Here is a 25451-nt window from a genome sequence, read left to right on the forward strand (position 1 = left end):
TATATTACCTCCCAAGAAGATAGTAGTGGCATTAGTTAATTTACAATCTGTTAGTACTTGCCCACTATTCAAGGATTTACAAAAAATTGTGGCAACTGGTTCAAGTATTCAATCCTTGACCTCCTTTAAAATCCTCAAGGAAATATTACCTGGCCCAGGAGCCTGACCATTCTTTAAACTTTGCAATTTAATTTTAACAAGTTTATAATTTATGTAATTGTCTTCTTCAACTATTTTCATCTATCTCTTGCTCAAGATGAGGAATACTGCTCAAATCTTCATCAGTAAAAAATTGAAGATAAAGCAGAATTTAATACGTTATCCATTTCATAATTATCAAAGACAAACCTTCCTGTATCATCCCTCAAGTGTTTTATCCCTCATCCTAACATTCTGTTTACCCCTAATGTACTTCAAAAATCCTTACTGTTAATTTTTATGCTCCTAGCCAGATATTTTTCATAACATCTTTTTATGTGCCTTAATTTCCTGTTTGATCAACTTTCCTAATTTTCTGTAATCTTCTAAATCTTTTATAATACCAGTCAATTTAAATGTCCTAAAATTTTGATGCATTTTTTAAATTTTATCTCTTAAACCCTTTGTGTGCCAACTTACTTTTCACTTGCAGCTACTCTTTTCTTTAAAAAGTTTCCACATTTGTTCAGTGTCTCCAAAGAACTCAGCTGCACAATTCACAACAGATAATTCTTATTGCATCCCTTCAAAATTTGCTTTTTTGAAGTTTGGAATAAAAATATCATTATTCCTGATTTCCATATGCAGCAAAACATCAAATATAACACAATAATGATCACTTACACCTAAGTGTTCCCCAGTTTGCACCCTCTCAATAATTTCTATATTAGAAATTAACAATAAATCTAATGTAGCATTATTTCTAGTAGGTTTCTTAACCAATTGGTGAAGAAATCCATCTTAAACAGTTTCCATAAACCTTCCTGAAAATTCCTACAAAGAGCTTTTCCCTTGATATCCACTAACAAAAACCCAAATAGATTCAATATCCTTTCTGTTAACTTCAACAGGACACAACTCAAACTTTACATATAGAACCATTTCTCCTCCTATCTTTAGTAATCTATCCCTATTAAATAACCTATAACCATGTATTTCAAAGTAATTTCTGTCACCAAAAATAATCTAAATTCAACCATGTTTTAGTTATTACCATTATACCAAAATATTCTATTGTTATCAGTGTCTTAAAGTCATCTCTTTTATTTTTTATACTTCTAGCATTATAATAGTAACAATTAAGCCTATTCTTATAACTACTTCTCTATGCTAAACGTTCCTCTACATCTCACTTTTGTTTCATTTAGTTTATCTTTTCCCTCACCACTATCTAGTCCTAGTTTAAAACTTCCCTTGGAAGTGAACCTCAAATTCTTTATCAACATCAAATGTTGTTTCTTCACTGTTAACTTCTCCAAGTAGCCTGTTCCTCTTCCATAATCTTTTTCTGGAAAGAAATCTTGAATGACAACATAATTTGTGGACTTCATTAGTTGCTGAGTAAATGAAGTCTGTCACATTTGTTTTTACATCTTTACAGTCCCATTAAATATTAACCAGTCGATGTAGAGTATCCATCATGTATTTCTAGTATATCCCAACAGTTTGCAGGTACTTGGATAAAGGAGTTGTTAGATTACAAATCTGAAGATATATGAATGTATCATTATTGTTTCATATTTCAGAAGAACTTCTCTATACGAAATAACTTTTGGTTGTACATCAGAGGATAAATTTATACTTTTCCAATACTAATGACCAAGATAATTATAACTACTTTATGGATTTCACAAAGAACCAAATATTTTAATCAGGATGACATCCATTGCTCACCAATGTGGTTCATCAATGGTTTGTAAATGAGGCTGATTGCTTTTTTTGATCCCACACATTCATTCTTTTGTAGGACTCCTTAAAAAAAAAAAATCTGCAATTCCATTTAACAGAGAGAAGAGAAAAGTAGCAAGAACTGGTAATCAAGTTGCATTACTAATTACAAGATTTAATATATGGTTACAACACCAAACATTAATTAGTCCTGGTGACTTATAGTTTAGCTAGGTTGAAAAGCCATTGTAAACTCTTTGCATATTAGCTTTGGCCTTTACTTCAAGACTTGTGTGCCATTTGACTCTTTACTACATTCTTTAAATGCCTCCTTAATAGTGAATCATATTTACTTAGTAGAATGAGCAATTTTAGAAAACTTTCTTGAACTATTGCTTCTGTAGCTTAGTCCTCATTTAATTTCAGAACTTCAACAATTATTTTCCTCACGTGTCTATTATTTTTTATTTTTTCTCTCGTCATAAGCTCTTGATTAGCAAACATTAGTTGTTCAATGTCTTTGTGGTTGGAACTAAGAACGTGAGCTTCTAAACAATAATTTTGGCATTTGGTATTTTCATGCTCATTAATTCTTTGGTGTATATGCCTCCAATTTTACATACTCTCCATAAGCAAATTGCTTTCATATTGTTTGCTATATGCAAGAGATACTGTGAAGTAGAGTGCATTATTAAATTTAATTTATGATAACTAATAATGCTGAGAATCATTTTTCTCTTAAATATAATTTTTGATGACAATGGGAGAGAACTATCACCTTATGGTTGTCTTGGATGTAATGGAGTAAAAAAGCTGTCTCATTTACTCTTAGCTTGGCAAAAATATCAGCATCTTCTTCCCCTTTCATATTAATATGTCTTACAGAAATCCTGAGCCACATGTGACTTCATAAGTTTCATCTTTGATTTCTTGTGTTGCAGAATGATCATGTTCCTCAAAGATTTCAGTTATTGTGTCTGGAGTTTCACTTTCTGCTTCATGATGCTACACTACATTAGATCAACTGGCAGTATTAACTTTCAATGTACCAGTTATTTGTGGACACTTTTCTGCTTGTAGGAGAAATAGCTTCTTTCTTTTTTCTAGACTTTTTCTGCCTCTCCTTTGAGTTTCTTCTCCATCTACAAAGGATGAATATTCAAGTAATTTTATTTCTATTAAAAATTTCATAAATGGTAGGAGTACAAAACTGGCCAAACCAAAGTTTTGTTTATACATTTCTTGTAGATTTTATTAATGACTTATAGAAATTTTAAATGAAAAACAGGAAGATGAAAATATTAAAAACAAACAAAAACATTTGCATAGTTTCATAAAATATTTCATGAACAGTTTGATGAAATCTCTTCACTTTTTGTGACAGATTAAAATTTTCCAACTCTTTCTTTGCATACAGCTTGAAGTAAGCTCCAAAAATCTGCAACCCTTAACAGTATGAAAATATGAATCGTCTACAAAACAAACAGAAAACTATAACCAATTAGAGGATATATGTGAGATTATAAAGTTTGGTGATACCCCACACTATAAATGAATAATAATAAATAATAAAACTTTTAAAAACAATTTACACATTAAATAAGATAAAATTTCAAAATGTATGTTGGAACAAAACAATGGGGAAGGATGCAGTTGCCTATTACCAAAACCAGAAGAACCATGGAGAAAACAATAGTTTATAATAAATTTTGGATACAAAAAGTAACATAAAACTAACAACTGAATCTCGTTATACTATTATATCACAACGAAATTCTAAACATTTACATTTTTAATGAATATGTAATAGTCATGATTATATAGATAACAGATGACACTACACGACTTAATACCAAATTTCTTGATCAAATTTGAACAAAAATTTATTGTTTGTTGATTTATGTTGTATTAATAATAACGACCAATCAGCAACAAAATAATTATGATTAATGAAACAAAATATTACTTACGTTCTTTCCACGATTTCCAGAGTGTGTCCTCCACTCATGCCACTGAGTAAAAGTCAAATAGATGTCTGCTTGATTAGGGCTGGTTTTGTAGCACAGACTTCGACTTTAGATTTCATTTAAATTATTAAATATTATAATACCATTACAAAAATATTTTTGAACATAATATATAAATTGAAAATCACTAATCAATGTTGTTCAGCCCTGAAATATTTTGTTCTTTATAAGGAAAAAAAAAATGATTTAGGCTTTTATTCAAACCAAAGAGGCGAACGATGGGTGTTCGAGTCCACTAAAGAACACGAAATTTAAAAGTATATTCGCTGGAACTTATGTTGGCTGTAGGTGAGAGCACCTGAAGACTGAAACATTATTAATTTGATTGTACAATTAATAATTACGAACATGAAGTATACATGTATAAACATCTACAACATATTTAGAGTACAGTAGGTTGGTCAGTAGCGCAAACTAGTATTGGAAATAGACAGGCTAATCATGCTATCAAAAATATCAGCCTATCGTAGTACCAGCAAAGGTAGCACTATAGACTTACTGGCCCACCGGATTTTGTTCGGTGTCCCCTCGACCTAATCCGCCCCTGCCCCCTTTCATAGGATTAGGAAAAAGGCAAATAATTGTAAAATCTCACGTCCAATATAATGATAAAACAATACGCATGGATAATGCATCAGAAACCTATTACTTTTTGGCCACCCTATATAAGAACATACAAATGTAATAAGACATTATACCTTTACTAAGTGCTTTACAGTGATTGCTGACCATAGGAAAATTGTTAAACTTCAGCTGTCGCTGTAATTTTTTGGTAAATTTCACAAGATAATTTTCTTTTACCGGTTTTCACACATTACTAAGCTTTTAAAATCTGGTCATGGTATTAGTGTAATGTCACATTGATGTTGTTTTGACTATGTTTTGTTACGATTATTTCGAGAATAGTTTTCAGTATCAAGATTCACCTTTTCTTGAAGGATGTTGCGCGTCTCTTGGTTCACTTCCGACCAAGCTTGGCTGAGAATATCGGTCATCTGAAATCAAACGAAATATCAAAGTTACAACCAATAGACGTTTCGAAAATCACAATTAATCAAAACAATATCATGAGAATTATCAAAATCAAAGTTAATGTAACTAACAACGAAGGAGGACAACGACCGAGAATGGACTACGTAAAATACACCACCACCAAATATACTAAAATCAAATACAGACTCATTGAGAACGTACTGAATCAAAATTTCACCGAGAACGAACTAAATACTAGGCAATATCACTAAAAATGAATAATGTCAAAAACAATATCACTGAGAACATACTAGATAAAATATAAATAACAGCAAACTAAAGAAAAAAGATAAAATATCACGAAGAATGAATTAGATCAAAGTCTTACTGAGAAAGATCAGGCTCTGAGATGATATAGATAAAAATCTCACTAAGAACGAATAAAGTATGTCATAGGTAATGTCAGTGACAACAAATAGAAATTAAGACAATTTAATTGAAAACAAGCATATCAAAACCTATCTCACTGAGAACAAATTAGAACAACGATAATGTAGAACCAAAAGATATAACTCAGAATGATCTAGAAGAAAAACATTCTCCCTGAGACCGAACTAGATCAAAGATAATTTAAGTGAGTAAATACAATGTTGAAATCCATCTCATTAAGATAATTTTCTCTGAGAACGACGTGGATAAAATCACCTCACAAGGAACGAAGTCGGTCAAGAGCAACCTCATTTGGAAGGAATTACATCGAAAAAAGTTTTACTAAGAAGGTACTTGGTCAAAAAGTCACTGGGAACGAAATACATCTGACAATCTCACTTAGATCTCCTAGATCATAGACTCACAGCGAACGAACAAAGTAAAAAAATCTCATTGAAAACTAATTAAATCAAGACAATCATATTGCGAACGAATTCTATCAAAATTCATTTCATTGAGAACAAATTCGGAAAAAAACAATCTCATTAAACATGATAGAACAAATTCGTGACGACGAGAAACTCACTTGAAGCAAGAATATGCCCACCGCTAGTACAGCGGCAGGTCTCCGGATTTACAACGCTAAAATCAGGGTTTCGATTCCCCTCGGTGGGCTCAGCAGATAGCCCGATGTGGCTTTGCTATAAGAAAACACACAAACACACAGCAAGAATATATCTCAAGACGGCTGGGATGGGTATTAACACTTTTATTGAAATTTTTATATCAGTTTAATAAAAGTTTTAATAGCCATGCAAGCCGTCTTGAAACACACTTATGCTAGATCAAAGACAATCCCACTGAGAACCAATCAGATTAGAGTTTCTCTGAGAATAATCTAACTTAAAGTTAATCTCAATAAGAACGAAACAGAGAAAAGACAGTTTTACTTAAGAACAAACCAAATAAGAGAGAGTATGTTTGAAAATGACTAATTAAAAATAATTTCACTTAGAATAAACAAGGTCAAAGATAATGTCACTGAAAACCAACTAGAGTAAAGACAATATAACCGAGAATGTATTAGGTAAAATGCAAGTAGTCTCACGGAGAATGAACTATGTTAACGTCAATCTCAATAAGAAAAAAATTGGTCAAAGTTAATGTCACTGACAAATAACTAGAAAAAACTTATCTGATAACGAACTAGGTAAAAGAAAATCTTAATGAGAATGATGTAGATCAAAGGTAATATTTTTGAGAACGAAGTAGATCAAAGACAGTCTTAGTGAGAATGAATTAGATCAAAGATAATATAATTGATAATCTAGTTTGAAAAACTCACTGAGAACAAGTCAGGTCAAAGACTCCTTTAGAACGATCTAAGAAAAAAGCTGACTGAGAACGAAATAGGTTACAGACAATTTTCTGAGAAAAGAACTATATTATAAAATTACTAAGAACAAACTTTATCACAGATCCACGGAGAACGAACCAAGTTGAAGACAGTTTTACAGAAAACGAACTAAAACCAATACAATCTCTCTTTGAGAACGTACTAGATAAATAACAATCTTAATAAGAACGTACTAGATAAATAACAATCTTAATAAGAACGTACTAGATAAATAACAATCTTAATGAGAATGAACGACATTAAAGTCTTAATGAAAAAAACTAGTCCAAAGAAAATTTCTTTTAGAATGAACTACATAAAGGATAATTTTACTGAGAATGAACTAGATCAAAGGTGGTCTGATTCTGAATTATCTGGATCAAAGATAATCTGACTGAGAACGATGCTGATGGAAACAATCTTACTGGGAGCAAAATGGGCCAAATATAATATCCCTGAGAACAAATTAAATAAAAAACAATATCGTTGAGAAAGTATTATGTCAAAAAACTCGCCAGGAACAAACGAAGTTAAAGACAACCTCACTTAGAACAAAACAGATCAAGGACTCACCGATAACAAACTAGATCAGAGAAAATCTCAATAACAACGAACTAGATTAAAAGTAAATTTAATTGAAAAACGAACTGCATTAAAGTCTATCTTACTGATAATGAATTAGAACAAAGATAATCTCACCGAGAACGAACTAGGACAAAGTCAATCTCATCAAGAGAGAGCTAGATAAAAGAAAATCATGGTGAGAACAAACTACATCAAAGTAACTTTGGCTGGGAACGATTTATATTAAAGACAATCTTATTAAGGATGAAATGGTCAAAGTTAATGCTGAAGAAAACGAACTAGAACAAAAACAATCTAAGTGTAATCATCTAGGTAAAAAAAACAATCTAACAGAGAAGGAACTAAATCAAGGACAGTTTCATTTCCAAAAAAATAGATCAAAGTCACTCTTACTGAAGACGAACTAAAAAACAATCTTACTGAAAAATAACTATAACCAAGAAAATATCACTCACAATCATCTTAAAAAACGTTTTCACTGAGAACGAACTGCGTCAGAACTGTTGTACTGACAGGAAACTATGTGAACATCTATCTCACTGAGAACGAACTATACCAAAGACAATCTTACTGAGAACATACAAGATCCAATATAATCTCATCAAGGTCGAACTAGACAAAAGATAATATTATCGAGAAAAAAATGGGAACGGGAAAGAACTAGATAAAAGACAGTCTCATTGAAAATGAATTATATCAAAAGTTAATGTCACAAAAGAGCTAGAACAAACAATCTAACTGCCAAATAATTAAGTAGAATATAATTTGACAAAAAAAATGGAGGCAAAAGTCATTATCTTTAAGAGGGAAGCAAATAAAAGGCAATCTTACTGAGAACGAGCTAAGTCAAAGTTAATCTCGCTGAAAACTAATTAAAACAGAGGTAATCTAAGTGAGAACGAACTAAAAGTAAGAAAATATGACTGATAATGATCTAGATCTAAAACACACTCACTGAGAACGAAGTAGTTTAAACTAAGTCTCATTGAGAATGAGATGCATGAATGACAATATTACTGAGAACGAGCTAAGTCGACGTTAATGTCATTGACAACGAAGTGGAACAAAGACGATCTAACTGAGAACAAAGATAATTTTACTAAGAACAAACTGAAACAAATACGAAATAGAACCCACCAAATATCATACAGAATGACTTAGAACAAAAACAAAATTAATTGAAAATGTACTAGGTCAATAACTAACTGACAATCTGAATCAGAACTAACTAGTTCTTCGACTTACAGCGAACGAACAAGGTTAAAATACAACCTCACTGTGAAGGAATTGGATGAGTGAAATTCTGAGAATAATTTTGATTTCATTCTCAGGGAAAAGGAACTAGATCAACGACACTCAATGAGAACGAACTAAAGCAAAGTAAATCGCTTTAAGACGAACTGCTCAAAGATTCGCTAAGAACAAACTAAGTCAGAGACAATTTCAGTAAAAAAGAAGTAGAAAAATAATTTCACTGAGAACGAACTACATCAAAAAAAATCTCAATGAGAATTTGCCAGATCAAACACAATCTTATTGACAACGAATTGGATCAAACTCTCAGGGCAAGAAACTAGATCAAAGGCACCGTCAACCCAAGAACAATAAAGGTTGATGACATTCTCACTGAGGATGAAATAAATAGAACTCAGTCCCATTGAACATAAAGTACATGAAAGACTATCTCACACAGAATGAACTAGATAAAAACAATATGACTGAGAACGATCTATGTAAGATTCAATATATTTAGAACAGACTACTGGAAAGACAATCTCACACAGAACGAACTAGATCAACGAAAATATGACTGAGAACGATCTCTGTCAGATTCAATCTTGTTTAGAACAGACTACTGGACAGACAATCACACAGAACGATCCATATCAGATTCAGTCTTATTTAGAACAGACTACCGGAAAGACAATCGCGTGGAACGAAGTAAATCAAAGAAAATATGATTGAGTACGATCTGTGTCAGATTCAGTCTTATTTAGAGCAGACTATTTCGTTGAGAAAGAACCAGGTCAAAGTTAAATATATATAAGGAAGCATGTAAAATTAGTCGTTTTCTAAAGCTATTTTAATTTTAAGTAGCATTATGTAAAAATAAAGGATTTACATGATGCATTTCAACAAGTTTACACAAAGCATACTTATTAAAGATATATCATTGGGGGACAAATATTTGTTGATTTTATTTTTACATTTGTTACCAACTCTGAGTAAGAAAATTCTGAAAAAAACGTCAACACTGATGATGCGATATGTTATAAGTAAATGTTACTATTGTACGTCGTTATTGAATTATGAGTTAATACATTAATGCTTAACTAACATAATTTCTTCAGCACTCAGACACAATATGTCTCCACAACAAGCAGTTGCCGTCCATTCTACAAAGTTTCATTATATTTTATTACGTTAAATTTATTGTAGAAACGAAAACAGTTACACAGTTAACGTTATATATGTTACCATCCTATAATTTCAGTATGAAAATTTGCAGAAAAATTAGTTCTCCCTTTCAACACCATAAATTAGGCATACTAAAAGATTTATTTCATTTAGCCTATAATATATGCACCAGGTGTAACAGTGATAAAAAGATTACTTATGTTTTCCAGGTCCCTCAAGTTACTCATTAGAACAGTTCACCAAATTAACAGTCTCATTCATTTAGCACTCCACAAAACAGCATAAAAATGTCATTGGCTGGCATAATTCCATTCATTGATGACGTTGAAGAAATAGGACAGAGGTTAATGGACAATTTCAAAATGAATATCCATTCAAGATTTGTGTTACGACAGGAACAAAACACAATATAAGAACTGTCATGATTCCTATGCAGGTGAAACTGGGCGAAAGTGCAACAAAGGGATGAAAGAACACAAAAACTTCCTTCATATGTAAGTTACCATATGAGATATAAATACCCCACATTCTCAGAATATAGTGCTTTTGTATTAAAAAAACAAACCTAATACAATAAAAAAAGGAAACCAGTGGAAGTCTTGCCAGTTAGGACACAACCTCAAAATTAATAAACATATAAAGGACATATCTTTACCTTTTCTAACTTCTGTAAGTTAACTTTAAGACAAACTATCTTCTCACAACTTCATGTGAATAACTACACTTTTTGTCAAGTTTACTATTATAATTTTAATATATGATTTTTCAAAGACTGCATTTTCACTTTTATGTTCAAACGTGCATTCTTTGCTTCTCTCTCAGTATCACAATAATATCACCATATTCTGTGTTTTTACTTTAACAATAGGGCACTAGTGGTGAAAACGTTGTACTATTTTAATATTTAAAAACATCCATTATTTTGTCAACAAATTTAGTCTTGTTTCTTTTAATTTAAATTGAACTTTAAATTACCTTTGTTTGCATGATGTTCAATGCAATAATACCACCAACTTCCGAAGCTAACAATACTACTGTGAGGAATAGGAACTGGAAAGAAGAATATTAATATTATTTGTAGACAATACGAAGAATATTAATATTATTTGTAGACAATACGAAGAATATTAATATTATTTGTAGACAATACGAAGAACAATATTAATATTATTTGTAGACAATACTTTGTCCTAAAACAAGATGAAACAAACTTTAGACAGTGATGAAAATGTTCTGCTTCAATCTTTAAGTCGTTTACAGGCTTTCCAATTTGCACCTTTATAAATATTTGAAGAGGGATTGGTTTGGTTTGTTTTGAATTTCGCGCAAAGCTAACAAGGGTTATCTGCGTTAGCCATCCCTAATATTGCAGTGTGAGACTAGAGGGAAGGCAGCTAGTCATCACCATCCACTGCTAACTCTTGGTCTAGTCTTTTACCAACGAATAGTGAGATTGACCGTAACATTATAACGCCTCCACTGCTGAAAGGGCGAGCATGTTTGATGTGACGGGAATTCGAACCCACGACCCTCAGATTGCGAGTCGAGTTCACTTGCTCTGATTGATGTGTCTAACAAGTGGCGATAAGGTGGCTATGGTAAACATTAAATTAAAGTTTCACTTTGTGCTCCATAACAACAGTTTAAATTACCGATAGCTAAAAAGGTCGGTGGTGAGTGTCAGTGATGTTTAAGTTTATCGTTTAAGCTTTTAGTAAACACGATTTATTTGAATCTTTTTGATTTCGTGCAAAGCTAGTCGAGGATTATCTGTGTTAGCTTAATTCAGAAGTGAAAGACGAGAGGGAAGACAACACAATAAACACTTGGACTTATCGAATAACGGGAATTAACTTGACATTTTAACTCCATCATTGTTAAAAGAGTACCATCAGAACATACAAACTGTCAGTAAGTAGGAGCTAACGTATTTGGTTGTCTGTAACCCACCAGCATCAGTATTAGTGTTATAAAGTGGAAAATATTATTATAAAAAGTTATTAAAAAGAATTTCAATGTTAATGTTTCCATGGTAAACTAGAAGTGATGATTTGATTGTCTAACTTGGATCATTACTCTCTCAGGAAACACGGGTATTTCTGTAAACAGTACAGAACTTCTTGCATTTGGGCTTTTTTGTTGTTGAGCTATCATGTGCAAAATATAATAATCGAGTAGTCTGAAAGATTATTTTGACCCATCGGTTGGAAACATTGAGCTTGAAAAAAAAGTATAAGAAATTTACGTTGAGTGGAAAAAAAGAACATTTTAATTTTATAATAAATTTATAGTAAATTTACGTTGAGTGGAAAAAAAGAACATTTTAATTTTATAATAAATGTTTTTTTTTTCCACTCAACGTAAATTTCTTATACCTTTTTTTCAAGCTCAATGTTTCCAACCGATGGGTCAACAATAATCTTTCAGACTATAACTCGAAATCGGGATATGATATATGCATTGTGCACAGCGCTGATAGCTCAACAACACAAAAGCCCAAATTAACGTTTTTGCAAGAAGTTCTGTACTGTTTACAGAAATACCCGTGTTTCCCTGAGAGAGTAATGATCCAAGTTAGACAATCAAATCATCACAAAAAAGCTGTTAAACGTTGAATCATAATATAAGTATTTTTAATTACAGGTTTTCTAGAGGTAACTGACGTAGTGGGGTTTCGGAATGGTCCTATTTGATCATTCTTGATAGTTATTTTTATCTTCATTTTTGATAGATGGTGTATCCCCAGCGCCTCTGAGAGCTATTGACACATATTTTCCTTTACAATTAAATTATACCAGTTATTCTTCCATGGTGTCTATGGCTTGATTATTATGACACTTGACTCGCAGATTACAATCCCATTGCTGAACGTACTCACTCTTTCAATTTTAGGAGCGTTATAATGTAACGTTATAATGTATATTATAATATACATTATAATATAATGTATATTAATCCCACTTATTCTGTTAAAGCAGCTCAAGAGTTTGCAGTAGGTAATGCTCACTATCTGCTTTCCCTATATTCTTTCGCTTGTAAATTAGGAACGGCAAACGCAAATAACCTTCGTTTAGCTATACACAAAATTAACCTACAAACAAAGGATTCTGGCAAATGGTAAAATTTTTAATTATCTTATTGTTAGCGCAATGGAGTATGGTACTTTGGTTTTTAATTTAATTTTCTTTAAACATAGCAATATTTTAATTTATAAAAATATTTTCAAAATTAGTCTTAAATTTTGTGTTGTTTTATATATACTTATAATATAAAAACCCTACAAACTGAGCACTTTGGAATAGTGGATCTTTCCTCTTCGAGGGCTAACTTTGAATGTCAGTGTAATTGAAAGTGATATATAAAGGAAGTTGAGTGACGTCATGATTGTCATGCGTTTCTTTGTGAATCTGACGATGACAGAAGAAGGTCAAAACGTTGTTTGCTCCTCTACATAGTGCTTTCTCTATCCATACCAGCCGTTTTTTATATATATAATTTTCTTCAGGAAATGTTTAGTATATTTATCCATGTACTGTTGTAAGTGTCTCACTTTTGGTACAATGTAGCCGGTGATGATAGCGTTATAATAAAAAGTTTTAGGAATATTTTGTTTTAGAATTGGCTAATATATACATATATATATATAACTATACTTAAGTGTTTACGTAAAATACAGATACTGTTACATGAAAAAATAAGCAAAGAATAAAAATCATTTTTGTGACAGAGATGTAACCAATGATCGGAGATTACTGATTTAGATTCATTCCACAAAAGTGAATAGTATTTAGATTACAATTCAATACGTTTTATTTTATTTTTCCAGCTTTAATTTTGAATCCTGTTTCAGTGTCGATAAGAGCAACATTGTTAATGGAATAACCAGGTTGATTAAAATGTTGATCAAAAGGTGGATTTTTTCCAGTGTTAATAGAAGATTTATGGTTGTTGAAACGTTCATTTTTTTTATATATGCTCTACATATTGTTGATTGCATTTATACGCTGTGTAAGGTAAATAAATGGTGTTTTGTATTCTACAACTGATTTCTTTGAATGTTTTAAAGTTTCTTTAGTTGTGCTTATCAGAAAATGAGTCATGTGGTTTTTAAGACTTTGCAGGTTTGACAACGGGCTTTCTACATGGATGACAACCATTTTTTTGGTGGTTACATAATTCACTTTTGTGTTAATAAGAATATTTTATAACATTTATATATTTTTATGGAAATAACCGGAACTTTAGGAAATATCTCTTTAAGGCGATCGTTCACATAAAAATATTACTTGAAATTCGTGAAAAAGGTTCTGTGTTTAAACTGATAGGTTATAATAATAATTATATCTGAAACTTCAGTATTTCTCTGGTGTGTCTTTCCGCTGAGTTGTTAGAAATTTCGATGTGCCTGTCGATTTACGTTATCTTTATATCCTCTTTGTAACGTGGTTTGTTTTAGATCTTTGGCGTGTTTTCTGTAGCCTGTTTCATTCGAGCATATTTTTTTTGCTTTAAAAACTTGACTGTAGGTAATGTTCCGTTTACTGTGAGCGGGGTGATAGCTTTATAGTTGAGGTATTGTGGTTTGTTTGTAGTTGTTTTTGTACAAACATTCCGTCCTATAAAAAGACGGTAACATCAACAAAGTTAATATGGGCAGACGAGTAATCAAGGATTGTCTTGGATTATTTTGTGAAATAAGTTTACATGTGAGGTAAATTCCTTAAGTGATTCAAGACACAAAAGACCATTTACCTTATACAATGTGGAAAATTCAATTACCAATATGTAGGACATAACATACACAAATAACTCTTACAGAATGTTTCAACAACCATAAATATTCTTTTAACACCGTAAGAGGTCTCCTTGTTGCTCAACTCTTTAACCAACCTGGTCATCCCATTAATGATGTTACTCTAATCGACATTGAAACAGGATTTAAAACTAAAGCTAAGAGGGATAAAAAGAAACTTATTAAATTGATTATCAAAATACTGTTCAATCTTGTAGAATCAATCTATATTCTGAAATCAGGGATTTCCGGTTATTGGTTTCAACTCTGGCACATTAAACATTTTTTTCTTTGCTTATTTCTTCTAAGTAGTGTGAACTCTAACTTTCCTAAACCTTACTGTTTATTAAAGAAGATTTTCAATATCTGTTTGTATAAACTGATTAGCTTAACATATCTTTTTTCAATTAGTTTTCAGGTATCACCTTTCATTTACTTAAATACTTAAGTTAAATATATAAATATTTAAGTATATATATATATATATATTTAGCCAATTCTGAAGCAAAGCACCCCTATCACCTTTTTAAATAACATTCTCGTTGTCGGTTACATAGTACCGGAAATGATATACATGACATTGCTCACTATCCTTTATATATCACACATACCATTACACTACTATTCTCAGTTTACTCCTGAAGAAAAAAAATGTCCACCTTTCGAAAGAGCTCAGTTTATGTGGTTTTTAATTATTTTGTATTAAGACTTCTTGAATCTACGTGTTTTTCAGATTTTTCTAGTTTAAATCATACACATCAAATAGAAAACAATTAGTTAGAATTAATAATGTTATAAGTGATAAAATTAATTTAGTCGTTGGAGTACCTCAGGGATCAGTACTAGTACCATTAATATCTTCAATGTATTTAATGGAGTTACAAGAAGTTCTGCAGATGACTCGGTGTTCATTTGTAATCAAAATTCTGATTATGAACTGATAAAAAATAACAATGATTCAAAATACATAAGAAGGTGGTTTGATGAAAATTCATTATGCTTAAATATAAGTAAAATGGCCGACATTAGATTTTCTCTAAAACATTTAGTCGAATAATTTTAAACAAGGAAATAATTTATAATAATTACATTCGCAGACATTTATATCTTAAGAACGATGTGAACAATAATTCAATTATATAAAAGATAGAAAGTATCAATTATCTCGGTGTAATATTAAATTGTAGATGAAAGTGTCAAGTATTTTGGTGTAATATTAGATCATAGATGAAAGTGTTAAGTATCTTGGTGTAATATTAGATCATAGGTGAAATTGTTCTGTATCATAATGTAATATTAGATCATAGATTAAACTGGAAAAACACGTACAAATAATTGAGAAAAAATATAAACAGTAAGATTTCATTACATAAAAAGTAATTATCTAAGAATGAAATTAAAAATATTTATTATGCTTGATTTGATTTAATTATGCAACATGATATCATATCACCTATTTAACAAACTTAAGAGTTATAATACACTTACAAAATAATATACAAATATAATACAATATACAATAATATACTTACAAAATTTAAATATACTACCACTGTGTAAGTTACATATTTATAAAATACTAAATAGATTTAGTAAATATATTCAAGGCTGTGGAAAAATATATCAATACATGAAACAAGAGGTGAAATACATGGAAACATAATACTATCTAAAGTAAATAACGAAATATTTAGAAAAAGTTATTTGTACTGAGCACAAAATTATTGGCTGATATTTTAAACGAAGTAAGATAACTCTTAAATACAAAAATGAAAACATTAAGTTAAGGCTAAAGAAATGGATAGTTAATATAGAAGAACCAGAAAGTGTTATATAAAGTTTGTACACCATAAAAAATAGGTAAAAATGTAAATAACTTTGTAAAGGAATATTAATGACCTTTTAATGTATAATAATACATTTATTCAGGATCCATTGTCGAGAAATTTTGTGTATATTTTTGATGTGACATATTGTTTGTATTTTTTGTATTGTATGTATTTTGAATTAAATTTAATGGAAATATATATACAAAAATAACATTATAATGTTTGTTTTTGAATTTCGCGCAAAGCAACACGAGGTCTATCTATGCTAGTCGTCCCTAACTTAGCAATGTAAGACTAGAGGGAAGGCAACTAGTCATCACTTCCCTTTACAAATTCTTGATATATTCTTTTACTAACGAAGAGTGGATAAACTGTCACTTTATAATACCCCAACGGCTGAAAGGGAGAACATTTTTGGTACGATGAGGATTCGAACACTATAATGAGACTGAAAAATCAAAATCATTCATCCATTATCAGTTTTCGTTGTCATCTGTAGTCCATAGTGGATAATGTCTGTGGTCATAGTATCCAAACGCGTTGGAGATATTCCATTTATCAGACAATATACTGACACCAATGTAAAAGTAGTTAAGAGTTGAGTGCCTGAACGACAATGTTTCAGATCTTACTGTCTCTCACTGTCTGCAATTACTTTTAATATTTAGACATAACCTTAACGTAGAATTAATTTTAAGTAAATGTAGGTAACAAGCTCTTCACAAAATACAACGGTGAACATAAGAAACAAGTTTGTTATCTTACCAAGTTCAACAAACATCCGCCTCGTCTGTACGATCCGACCCAACCTAACAATCCTGTTTGATCACAAAAAAATAAACAGTATACGGTCACTAGAAACGATAGTTTTTAATAAACAAATAAGAAAACATTACACAAAACTATGTAATCATAAAATGCAAATAGTTATAGTGAATTTAACACTATTTAATTATGTTTTCCGTACACTAAAAATGTGATGTATATTATAGCCAATAGTAATATTAGTGTTAATATTACTATTGTTAATTATGTATTATGTGTATCACCTTAATCCTGTTGTGAAGGTACAATACGTGATATTCTAATCGACGTCGGTGTTTTTCACCTAACTTGAGGTATGAAAGAAAAAATATTTAGTTTTTCATAACACTTCTCTCTCTATCTTCTTTTGACTTGTCGCTGTTGTCCATGTGCAATGATTTCAAACAATAAATCTAAAGTAATCTTATTCTAGGATACTGGTTTATTGGATAAGGTTTAAAGGAAATCTACTAGATTGATTATGGGGGTGAAAGTGTTATATTTTAAGAATATGGCTAAATCTTTCTTTGATAGATTGTTTAGGGAGAGTATTCGTGATGGAACTTTGTAGAATGGACGTCAACTGCCTGCTGTGGAGACACAAGTGCAGAGTCCTCTACACTTGTGTTTCCACAACAGGCAGTTGCCGTCCATTCTATAAAGTTTCATTAGGGCTAGATCCTTTGAAAATAAAAAGTAGGGTAAAAGACAATCGTATTGGAGTTTATACTATTATCCGAGAGATCTACAGAATAAAGTTTCCGAGTTACTTCGTGCTGTATTCTGAAGACAGGAAGAAGAAAAAATTAACTTTTGTTTTTATTATTTTAACGGGTTGTCTGGCTTATGGAATGAGCTGCTGTTACCAACAATGGAGGCCTACATCGTATAAGGGTTGAAGAAAGGAATCGGTAATTTTGTTTAAAAAGGTGACCTCATTATTTACACCCTTGTGCAAATTAATTGAAACAAGACGGAAAATTAAAAATTACGAATTTTCAAATTTTGCGTTTTATTTCTGAGAATCTAAAAATTACTCACAAGTTAAAACATGGTATGACCGCCTTTATTTTTCAGAAGATCATTAATCCGCTTTGGCATCGAGTCCACGACTTCACTGCAATCTTTACTAATTTTTTGATCGCAGTACCACACCTCAATTATGGTCTCAATTAGCTTATCTTTCGTAGTACAGTCTTTTCCCCGAAGTCTTTCTTTACAAATCGCCCAAAGATTTTCAATAAAATTTAAGTCCGAAGAGTTTCCAGGCCAGTCCAGCACCTTTATTCGCGTTGTAGTCATAAAATTCTTCACAAGTTACGATGTGTGGCACGGAGCCAGATCTTGCTGAAAAATGCCAGATCCATCTTGGAAATCTCTTTTTCAATTCTGGAACGACTCTTCTCTGCAAAACTTCAATGTACTGTGGTCCTCGCATCATACCTTCTACGATATGTAAGTCTCCGACGCCATAGTAACTGAAAAAGCCCCAAAACATCTTCTTCAGGGGATGTTTTACGAACTGATTGATGTGAGATTCTCGAAGTTTCTCACCTGGAGATCTGCGAACATGCACACTTCTTTGACCCTGTACGAAGAAATGAGTCTCGTCACTGAATAACACCTTCATCCATTGTTCTTGCGTCCAGTTCTTGTATTTCAGACCCCATTGATACCGTTTTTTTCTTCATTGAGTTGGTAAGAAGTTGTTTTTTGACTGGTCTCCTTGCCCTTCTAACGCAATTTCGAATGACGTAATATTCCTCAAAATTTCGTCATATATCCTAAAAATAGATCGACCGTTACTGCAAAACACAGTTAATGACGCCGCCTTTGTGAAAAAATGACTATTAAAGAAAATCAGCGGGTCCAGCGAGTCTACACTGGCCGCCATGCTGAAAATATTGTAAAATGACCATTTGTTTCAATTAATTTGCACAAGGGTGTAGTTGCGTAAACTTATTCACTCTTATGAATATGATCGTATTAAATTACTAAGTTTTTAACATTAAGTTTTTAATTTGCACAAGGGTGTACTTAGTTTGATGATTTTTGCAGATATTTCGTGCTAAGCTGCATAAAACACCACATGCACAGTTTGAACTAATAGAACTGAGAAGAGGCAACTACCTAACAGCACCCACCATCAACTGTTGGACTACTTTTATGCGCTTAACTGGTTCGATTTAACTGTCACTCTTATAACGTACCCACAAACCTAACTTGTGAAGCGCATTTTTATGGCAATGAGAAGCGAAGGGAGGGTTTAGTTTTTAGTATGTGCCTGTTTTTTTTTCAATTTCGCGCAAAGTTACATAGGATTATCTGCGATAGCCGTCGCTAATTTTGTAGTGTAAGACTAGATGGGAGGCAGCTAGTCATCATCACCCACCGCCAACTCTTAGACTACTCTTTTACCAACGAATAGTGAGATAGTCCGTAACATTATAACGCCCTCACGGCTGAAAGGGCGAGCATGTTTGGTGCGACCGTGATTCGAACCCGCGACCCTCGGATTACGAGTCGAACGCTTTAACCCACCTGGCCATGCCGGGCTAATAGGTGTCCAGAGACAGCCATGAAGAACCTAATTGTCCCTTGTTGTTCACTTGTTTATTTTGTTACCTTTAATTTCTGATACTAAGTTACTGATTTAATCATTTCGTGACGATAAGGTCGGACCATTTAGCAAAACATTTATTATGTAAGCAGCTATTGAAAGTTATTATTTCCTATATTAATATGTTTGTTGTTCGACACTTCATTGAAATAACGCTTTATGTGAATACAAACCAAGTAGAAAAAATACAAAGATACAAAATACTTTGCAATATCAGTTTTAAAAAATCCCATAAATACCGCTGTATTGATAAAATAATGTAACGCTTTTAATTATTGCTACAGTGTTTCATTAATGTGAATAATGCGTGTATTTGAGTTATTAAACACGATATTGCATTATTATACGGTAATTGTGAAGGACAACGTTTACTATGTCAGTAAAACTATTTTACACCTACACTAATGGCTCACAAACTGGGGTAAACAGATCAAAATGTGTACGTGAGATGGTCTTTGTTAGGGTAGGGGCTCGCACATGTAGGAACATTCTCTGTAAAACCTTCCTGATATTGAACACAGCAATGGTTCCATCGAGTATTTTTTACTGCAGTAAATATGTCTACACAACGTAGCTTATGCTTGAATTACTTCCTGCAGAAATCAGGTTGTAATGACAGCAAAATTCCTCAGACTGATCATTGTTTAAAAGTTGTATTAATTTATTTGATTAGGAGAGTCTTCAGTCGAGGTGTTGGGGAACTTCAAACTAAAAGTTTGGGAATTTCTGATTTCTAGCAAAAGTACTTATTTTGCTTTATAATTCCATAGAACACACGTATTTTATCACACACATTTGTACATATATGGCGATCTTAGATATCTAGGAATATATGATTTAACTATTCAGTGTATATGAAACATTAGCAGTGAAAGAATAAAAGAAATTTCACACATGATATTCAATTTTGTCTTCATGAACTACTTTATTTCTCATGTGTATATATATATATATATGTATGTGTGTGTTCACACACACACTTATACTCACCTGCAAGGAAAAGAAGAGATCCGACACTGAGTATAACGTACGTGAACACCTGCAGATTACAATATATTAGTGCATTTTCTTCAAAATCACTTCGATTTTTTTCTATCAATAAACCTTATAACATTAAGGTTTTGTTTTAGTTTTACTATTAATGTATTTAAGTGTTATGTTGTACTGTTGGTTATGAAGTTTATTTTGCTAGTTTTGGATTATCAAATAATAGTAATAACTTCCAATCATAGTAAGCTATGTACATACCCAGAATAAGACTAAAAATCAACACGGCCATCATCATAATAAATCAAATATACTATTCTCATGTATTTACTTGTAAAGATTAGAATGCATTATTTCATCAGTTGGGTATCAGTTGCAACGGAAATGATAAGGGAATAAATAATGATTATGCTAAGATGATTAAGACAATTAAATCTTACCAATCTTCCACTGAAAAATTCTTTTGCAGTTGGTGAAGTCCCAAGAACCCACATCATGTAGCCGATTGTTGCGCCGCCTAGTAACTGTAAAATGAATTAACATTATAATTCAATTTGCTGCAACAGTTTTCTGCCATACATGTAGTTTCTAAGAAATTAAATTATCTTATATGTTATTAATTGTTTCCAAATTATACATAATAACGGTTTGAACAATATCGCGATTTACTGTTAAGGTAAAGAAAAAATATTGTTTCTGATGGAGGTAGCTAAACATAAATACGTATATCTTCAACTAAGGCAAATTGTAGTTTATATCTTTAAACAAATCACAATTAAAAAGTTTCACTTTAAGAGCTGTGTACAGGTTTTGTCTTCTTAGCAAAGAAAGGGTATTAACTTATTGCAAATAGTTCACTGGAGTACTATTAAGATATTCCCTGATATGGAAAGAGTGAGTGTTTAACGGGTATAGGTTAAGATTTACGAGAGTTGATTCAGGGCTTTATTTGAAAGAAGGGGGCTGATTGACTGAGTCTAGAGCATACTTTTTAAACCATATGAACTGGATTACTTAAATAATAATAATGCGTACAACAAAAATGGGAACGGTAGCGTATTTTAAACCATTCCAGTTGTTCTGGTTACAATTTGTTTCTCCTTGACTTTTATCTTTATTTACTGATCATCATACCAGTCTTTGCCTTAGATCAACCTCTTTTCTTCGGGCCTACGACATATCACTCCACCCCCCAAATAAACTGGTCCTGTGTTCACATTTAAGAGTTTACATTCTCTTGCCTAGTACTAGACGAATTGGAAACAAGAACAACAAAAGAAACAGTATCGCCATCTGTAGCTGGATCATCTTGAAACATATATATAGTATAAAGTATAACAAATGTACAGAAAGACAAGTAACCAACTATAGATAATCATTTACGAGTTAATTTTAGGATAGTTTTCCGTCAGATATATGTCAGTACAAAAACATCCGGAACCTAATTCTATATATAAACTTCAATGTTTTAAAATAGTTGTTTGTGTGGATGTCCTCCTCCCAATATCACTTAGTGCAATTAGAATCTTACTGCTATACAATGTCGAATTTCTTGATGACGAAAAACCTACTTGAAATTAAAATGAGATACAATGTCGAATTTCACAAACTAGCATAATTTAGTCAACAAAACAGAAATGTCCTCTTTGATTAACTTTCCACAATGATGTCATCTAATGAGCATAATAATAAATTTGCTGATACGTTTTCTATATTCATTTTATTTTGGGTCCATCGCTGCGCTGGTACAGCGGTAAGTCTAAGTATTTACAACGCTAAAATCAAGGGTTCGATTTCTCTCGGTGGCCTCAGCAGATAGCTCGACGTGGTTTTACTATAAGAAACACTCTCAAACACTCATTTATTTTGGATTTCAAGAAGCTAAATATTTTAACTTCAGTTTACCTGTCTAACTTAGCTACAGTGTGCAAATTCATGGATTTTAAATTATTAGAAGTGCATATATTTGTATCGATTCGCTTCTCTTGTTTAGCCTTTTCTTTGTACCAATTAGAAATGTTAGTTACTACATCATAGAATTCAATAAAATTACATGTTTTATTATAAGAACAACATAGTTGGTCAATATATGGACTTATTTTACAAGTTTTTAATGCAGCTCGGGACGTTACGATAGAATGAAAGTGACGTAAAGGGAACTAAATTACTCATACATTTTGTTTTGTTTATCGATATATGCCTCTTCAGCTTGTGTTAGAGATAACGTATTTTCGACAATATTGTTATATACGATCGTTATCCGTCCAATAATTCAATGGAACAAAATCATCCTGTTCAGTTTCTTTTGACACTAATTGAAAACGTGTGTCTATGGATGTCTAGGAGAGATACAGTAGTTTCCTCATTCCTTTCGTGAATATCTATAACATTGCAAAATTTGGCGTTCTTGTTTCTAGTACACTTGACAAGAAGGTTCGTTATGGATACAAAGAAGCGGCTACTTTAAAGCTGATAACGTGGTTTATAAAGTGAAGGATCACTTATCAGCATCAGAAGCGTTGCTGGCTATAGGAAAAATGATGCAGGACTCAGGTATAGGAAGTTATTAATTTTAGTGGGAGATGATCGGTAAACCTACAGACAGTAAGGAGTCAGACTGTTTAAAACAGACATGCCTTCATAGTTACTTAAGGAAGCTGTTTGTTTGAATCACGTTAAAACTTCAGTGCGTCTATTTTAATTTTTCAGTGAAAAATTTTGCTTTTATTCGGAGCTTTGTAAAATAGTTTCAGAACTTGTGGAATAGCGTCCAGCAACGCTCATAATAAGCAACTTATGGGAGAAGAAGTTTCCAGCGAATAACAAGTTCAGGTGAATCACAGAGACCTGTAGTATAGTAACATAAGTTCTGAAGATAGAAATGTACGACCACTCGCTCTTCCAGAAGATTTGGGTTTATTTCACTCTTATTACACGTGGACCTTAATTGTCGTCTAATATTTACCATCAAGTATTTAATTCAATTATTCAGTTATTCCCTGGTAGGTAATGCGGTGAAGAGCTGTATGTTAAGTGGTTAATTTCTCACTTATGTTTTTTTTTTTTTTTTTTGTCTGGCGCAAAAACAACAATTCTTTGTCTGTTAAAGGACCAGAAGTCAACTAGCACAAGTGGTTCAAAAAGTAGGAGTTATTAGCTAGCTGTGATAACGTGACTTAGTGATCTATAACGTAAGCCCATACTGAGCAACTCAGAAGACCGAAACTACATGTTGAAATCTATATATAAAAAAGGTCACTATGTGTGTTTTTTCAAGACAGCTGGTATGGGTATTAAAACTTTACTTAAAACAAAATACAGAACAGCTTTTCGACCGTCATAGGTCATTTTCAGGTTAACAAAGAGAGTTTGCAACTGATCATTACTGAGCACAAGTTTCAGAGACGAGAGTGTAAACAGGTACGTGATTGTAGGGGGCGTTGCAATTAGATGTCATGTTATTAATTAGTGTAGGTACAAATGTGTTCCTTTATATTGATTTAACATTTGTTTTAGTTGTTGTACAAGTAGGGCTTCTTTGATTTTGCGTATGTTTACATTTGTTTCTCTACTTAACTTCTGGATACTTTCTATGGTTCTGTTGTGTTTATTTGATTTGCAGTGTTCAAAAACGTATGAAAGTGTTGTTTTTTTTTTTGTTCTTTGAATCTGGTTTCCATTTTTCTGCTTGTTTTTCCAACATAGAAGTCGTGGCAGATGTTACGTTATATTTTATAAATTATGTTGGTGTTGTGTTTGTCAGTGTAGTTTTTACATAGTATGGACTTTAGTTTTGTATCTGGTTTTTGAATAAATGTGGTGTTTACTGGAATGTTGTGTTTTGTTATAAATTTTTTCCAGGTGTTGGTTATTTTTTTGCTGATGTCGGGCACATATGGTATGCATCAATGTAAGGTTTTGTAGTTTGTTGTATCTTGGGATTTATTGTTGTTGGTCTAGGTGTGTACTTATAATTTTTCCCCGTTTTTTTTAGGAAACTTGTTGATGTTGATGAAGTGTTGTTTTATTTTGTTGATTTTATTGTTAATTTTATCGTGTGAGCATAATTTTGTGGCTGTGTTTATTTGGTTCATTAATATGTTGAGTTTTTGCTTTGTTTCATGTGCTGAGTCCCAGGGAATGTATAGTCCAGAATGAATGATTTTTCTATGGATTTCTGTTCTGAATTGTGTATCGGTTCTCCTAATATAGAGGTTGAGAAATGCTATTTGGTTAGTTTTTTTTCTGTTCACAGGTAAACTTAATGTTAAGGTGAATAGAGGTAACGTAGTTGAAAAAAAACTAAGTGTGTGTTCTGTAGATGTGAATCCAGCAATTGTATCGTCAACATATCTAAATCACTACAGTGGTGGGTGTAACACTGAATTGATCGTTTGAGATTCAATCTATGTCATGAAAATGTTGGCTGGAACTTAGGCCATTCATTTGTAGATAGTTTTGGTCATTGAATATAAAGTTAGTGTTGGTGGTAGTGAATTCTATAACGGTTGCTAATTGGTTGCTGGAGATGGGTTGGTGACTTGGATATAAAGTTATAAAGCTACCTTGTGGGCTTCAGTTGTTGGGACTTCTGTGAAGGAGGAGATTACATCAAAACTGGCCGTTGAGATTTTATGATTTAGTCGATCAAGAATAGATTTAAAGTTAAAAGAGTCTTTCAAAATGGAGCCGGTTGATGTTACATATTTAGAAAATGCTCACGCTA

General features: G+C 32.0%; 1 protein-coding gene across 4 annotated transcripts in view; it reads right to left on the bottom strand.

Moving 5' to 3' along the window:
- The window catches only part of LOC143235426 (tetraspanin-18B-like), a 62652-nt gene that overhangs the window by 31883 nt on the left and 5318 nt on the right, over positions 1 to 25451 (bottom strand). For 3 of the 4 annotated variants that reach the window (XM_076473576.1, XM_076473579.1, XM_076473578.1), the window contains exons 2-6: positions 21166 to 21249; positions 20729 to 20777; positions 17080 to 17132; positions 10669 to 10743; positions 4820 to 4888 (exon numbers count right to left, since the gene is read on the bottom strand). In XM_076473576.1, coding sequence (XP_076329691.1) covers positions 4820 to 4888; positions 10669 to 10743; positions 17080 to 17132; positions 20729 to 20777; positions 21166 to 21249 — 330 coding nt within the window. The remainder of the gene's footprint in view (positions 1 to 4819; positions 4889 to 10668; positions 10744 to 17079; positions 17133 to 20728; positions 20778 to 21165; positions 21250 to 25451) is intronic. The other variant, XM_076473577.1, reaches the window with a different exon arrangement.

Source organism: Tachypleus tridentatus, chromosome 12, assembly GCF_004210375.1.
Source record: "Tachypleus tridentatus isolate NWPU-2018 chromosome 12, ASM421037v1, whole genome shotgun sequence".
Taxonomy (NCBI): domain Eukaryota; kingdom Metazoa; phylum Arthropoda; class Merostomata; order Xiphosura; family Limulidae; genus Tachypleus; species Tachypleus tridentatus.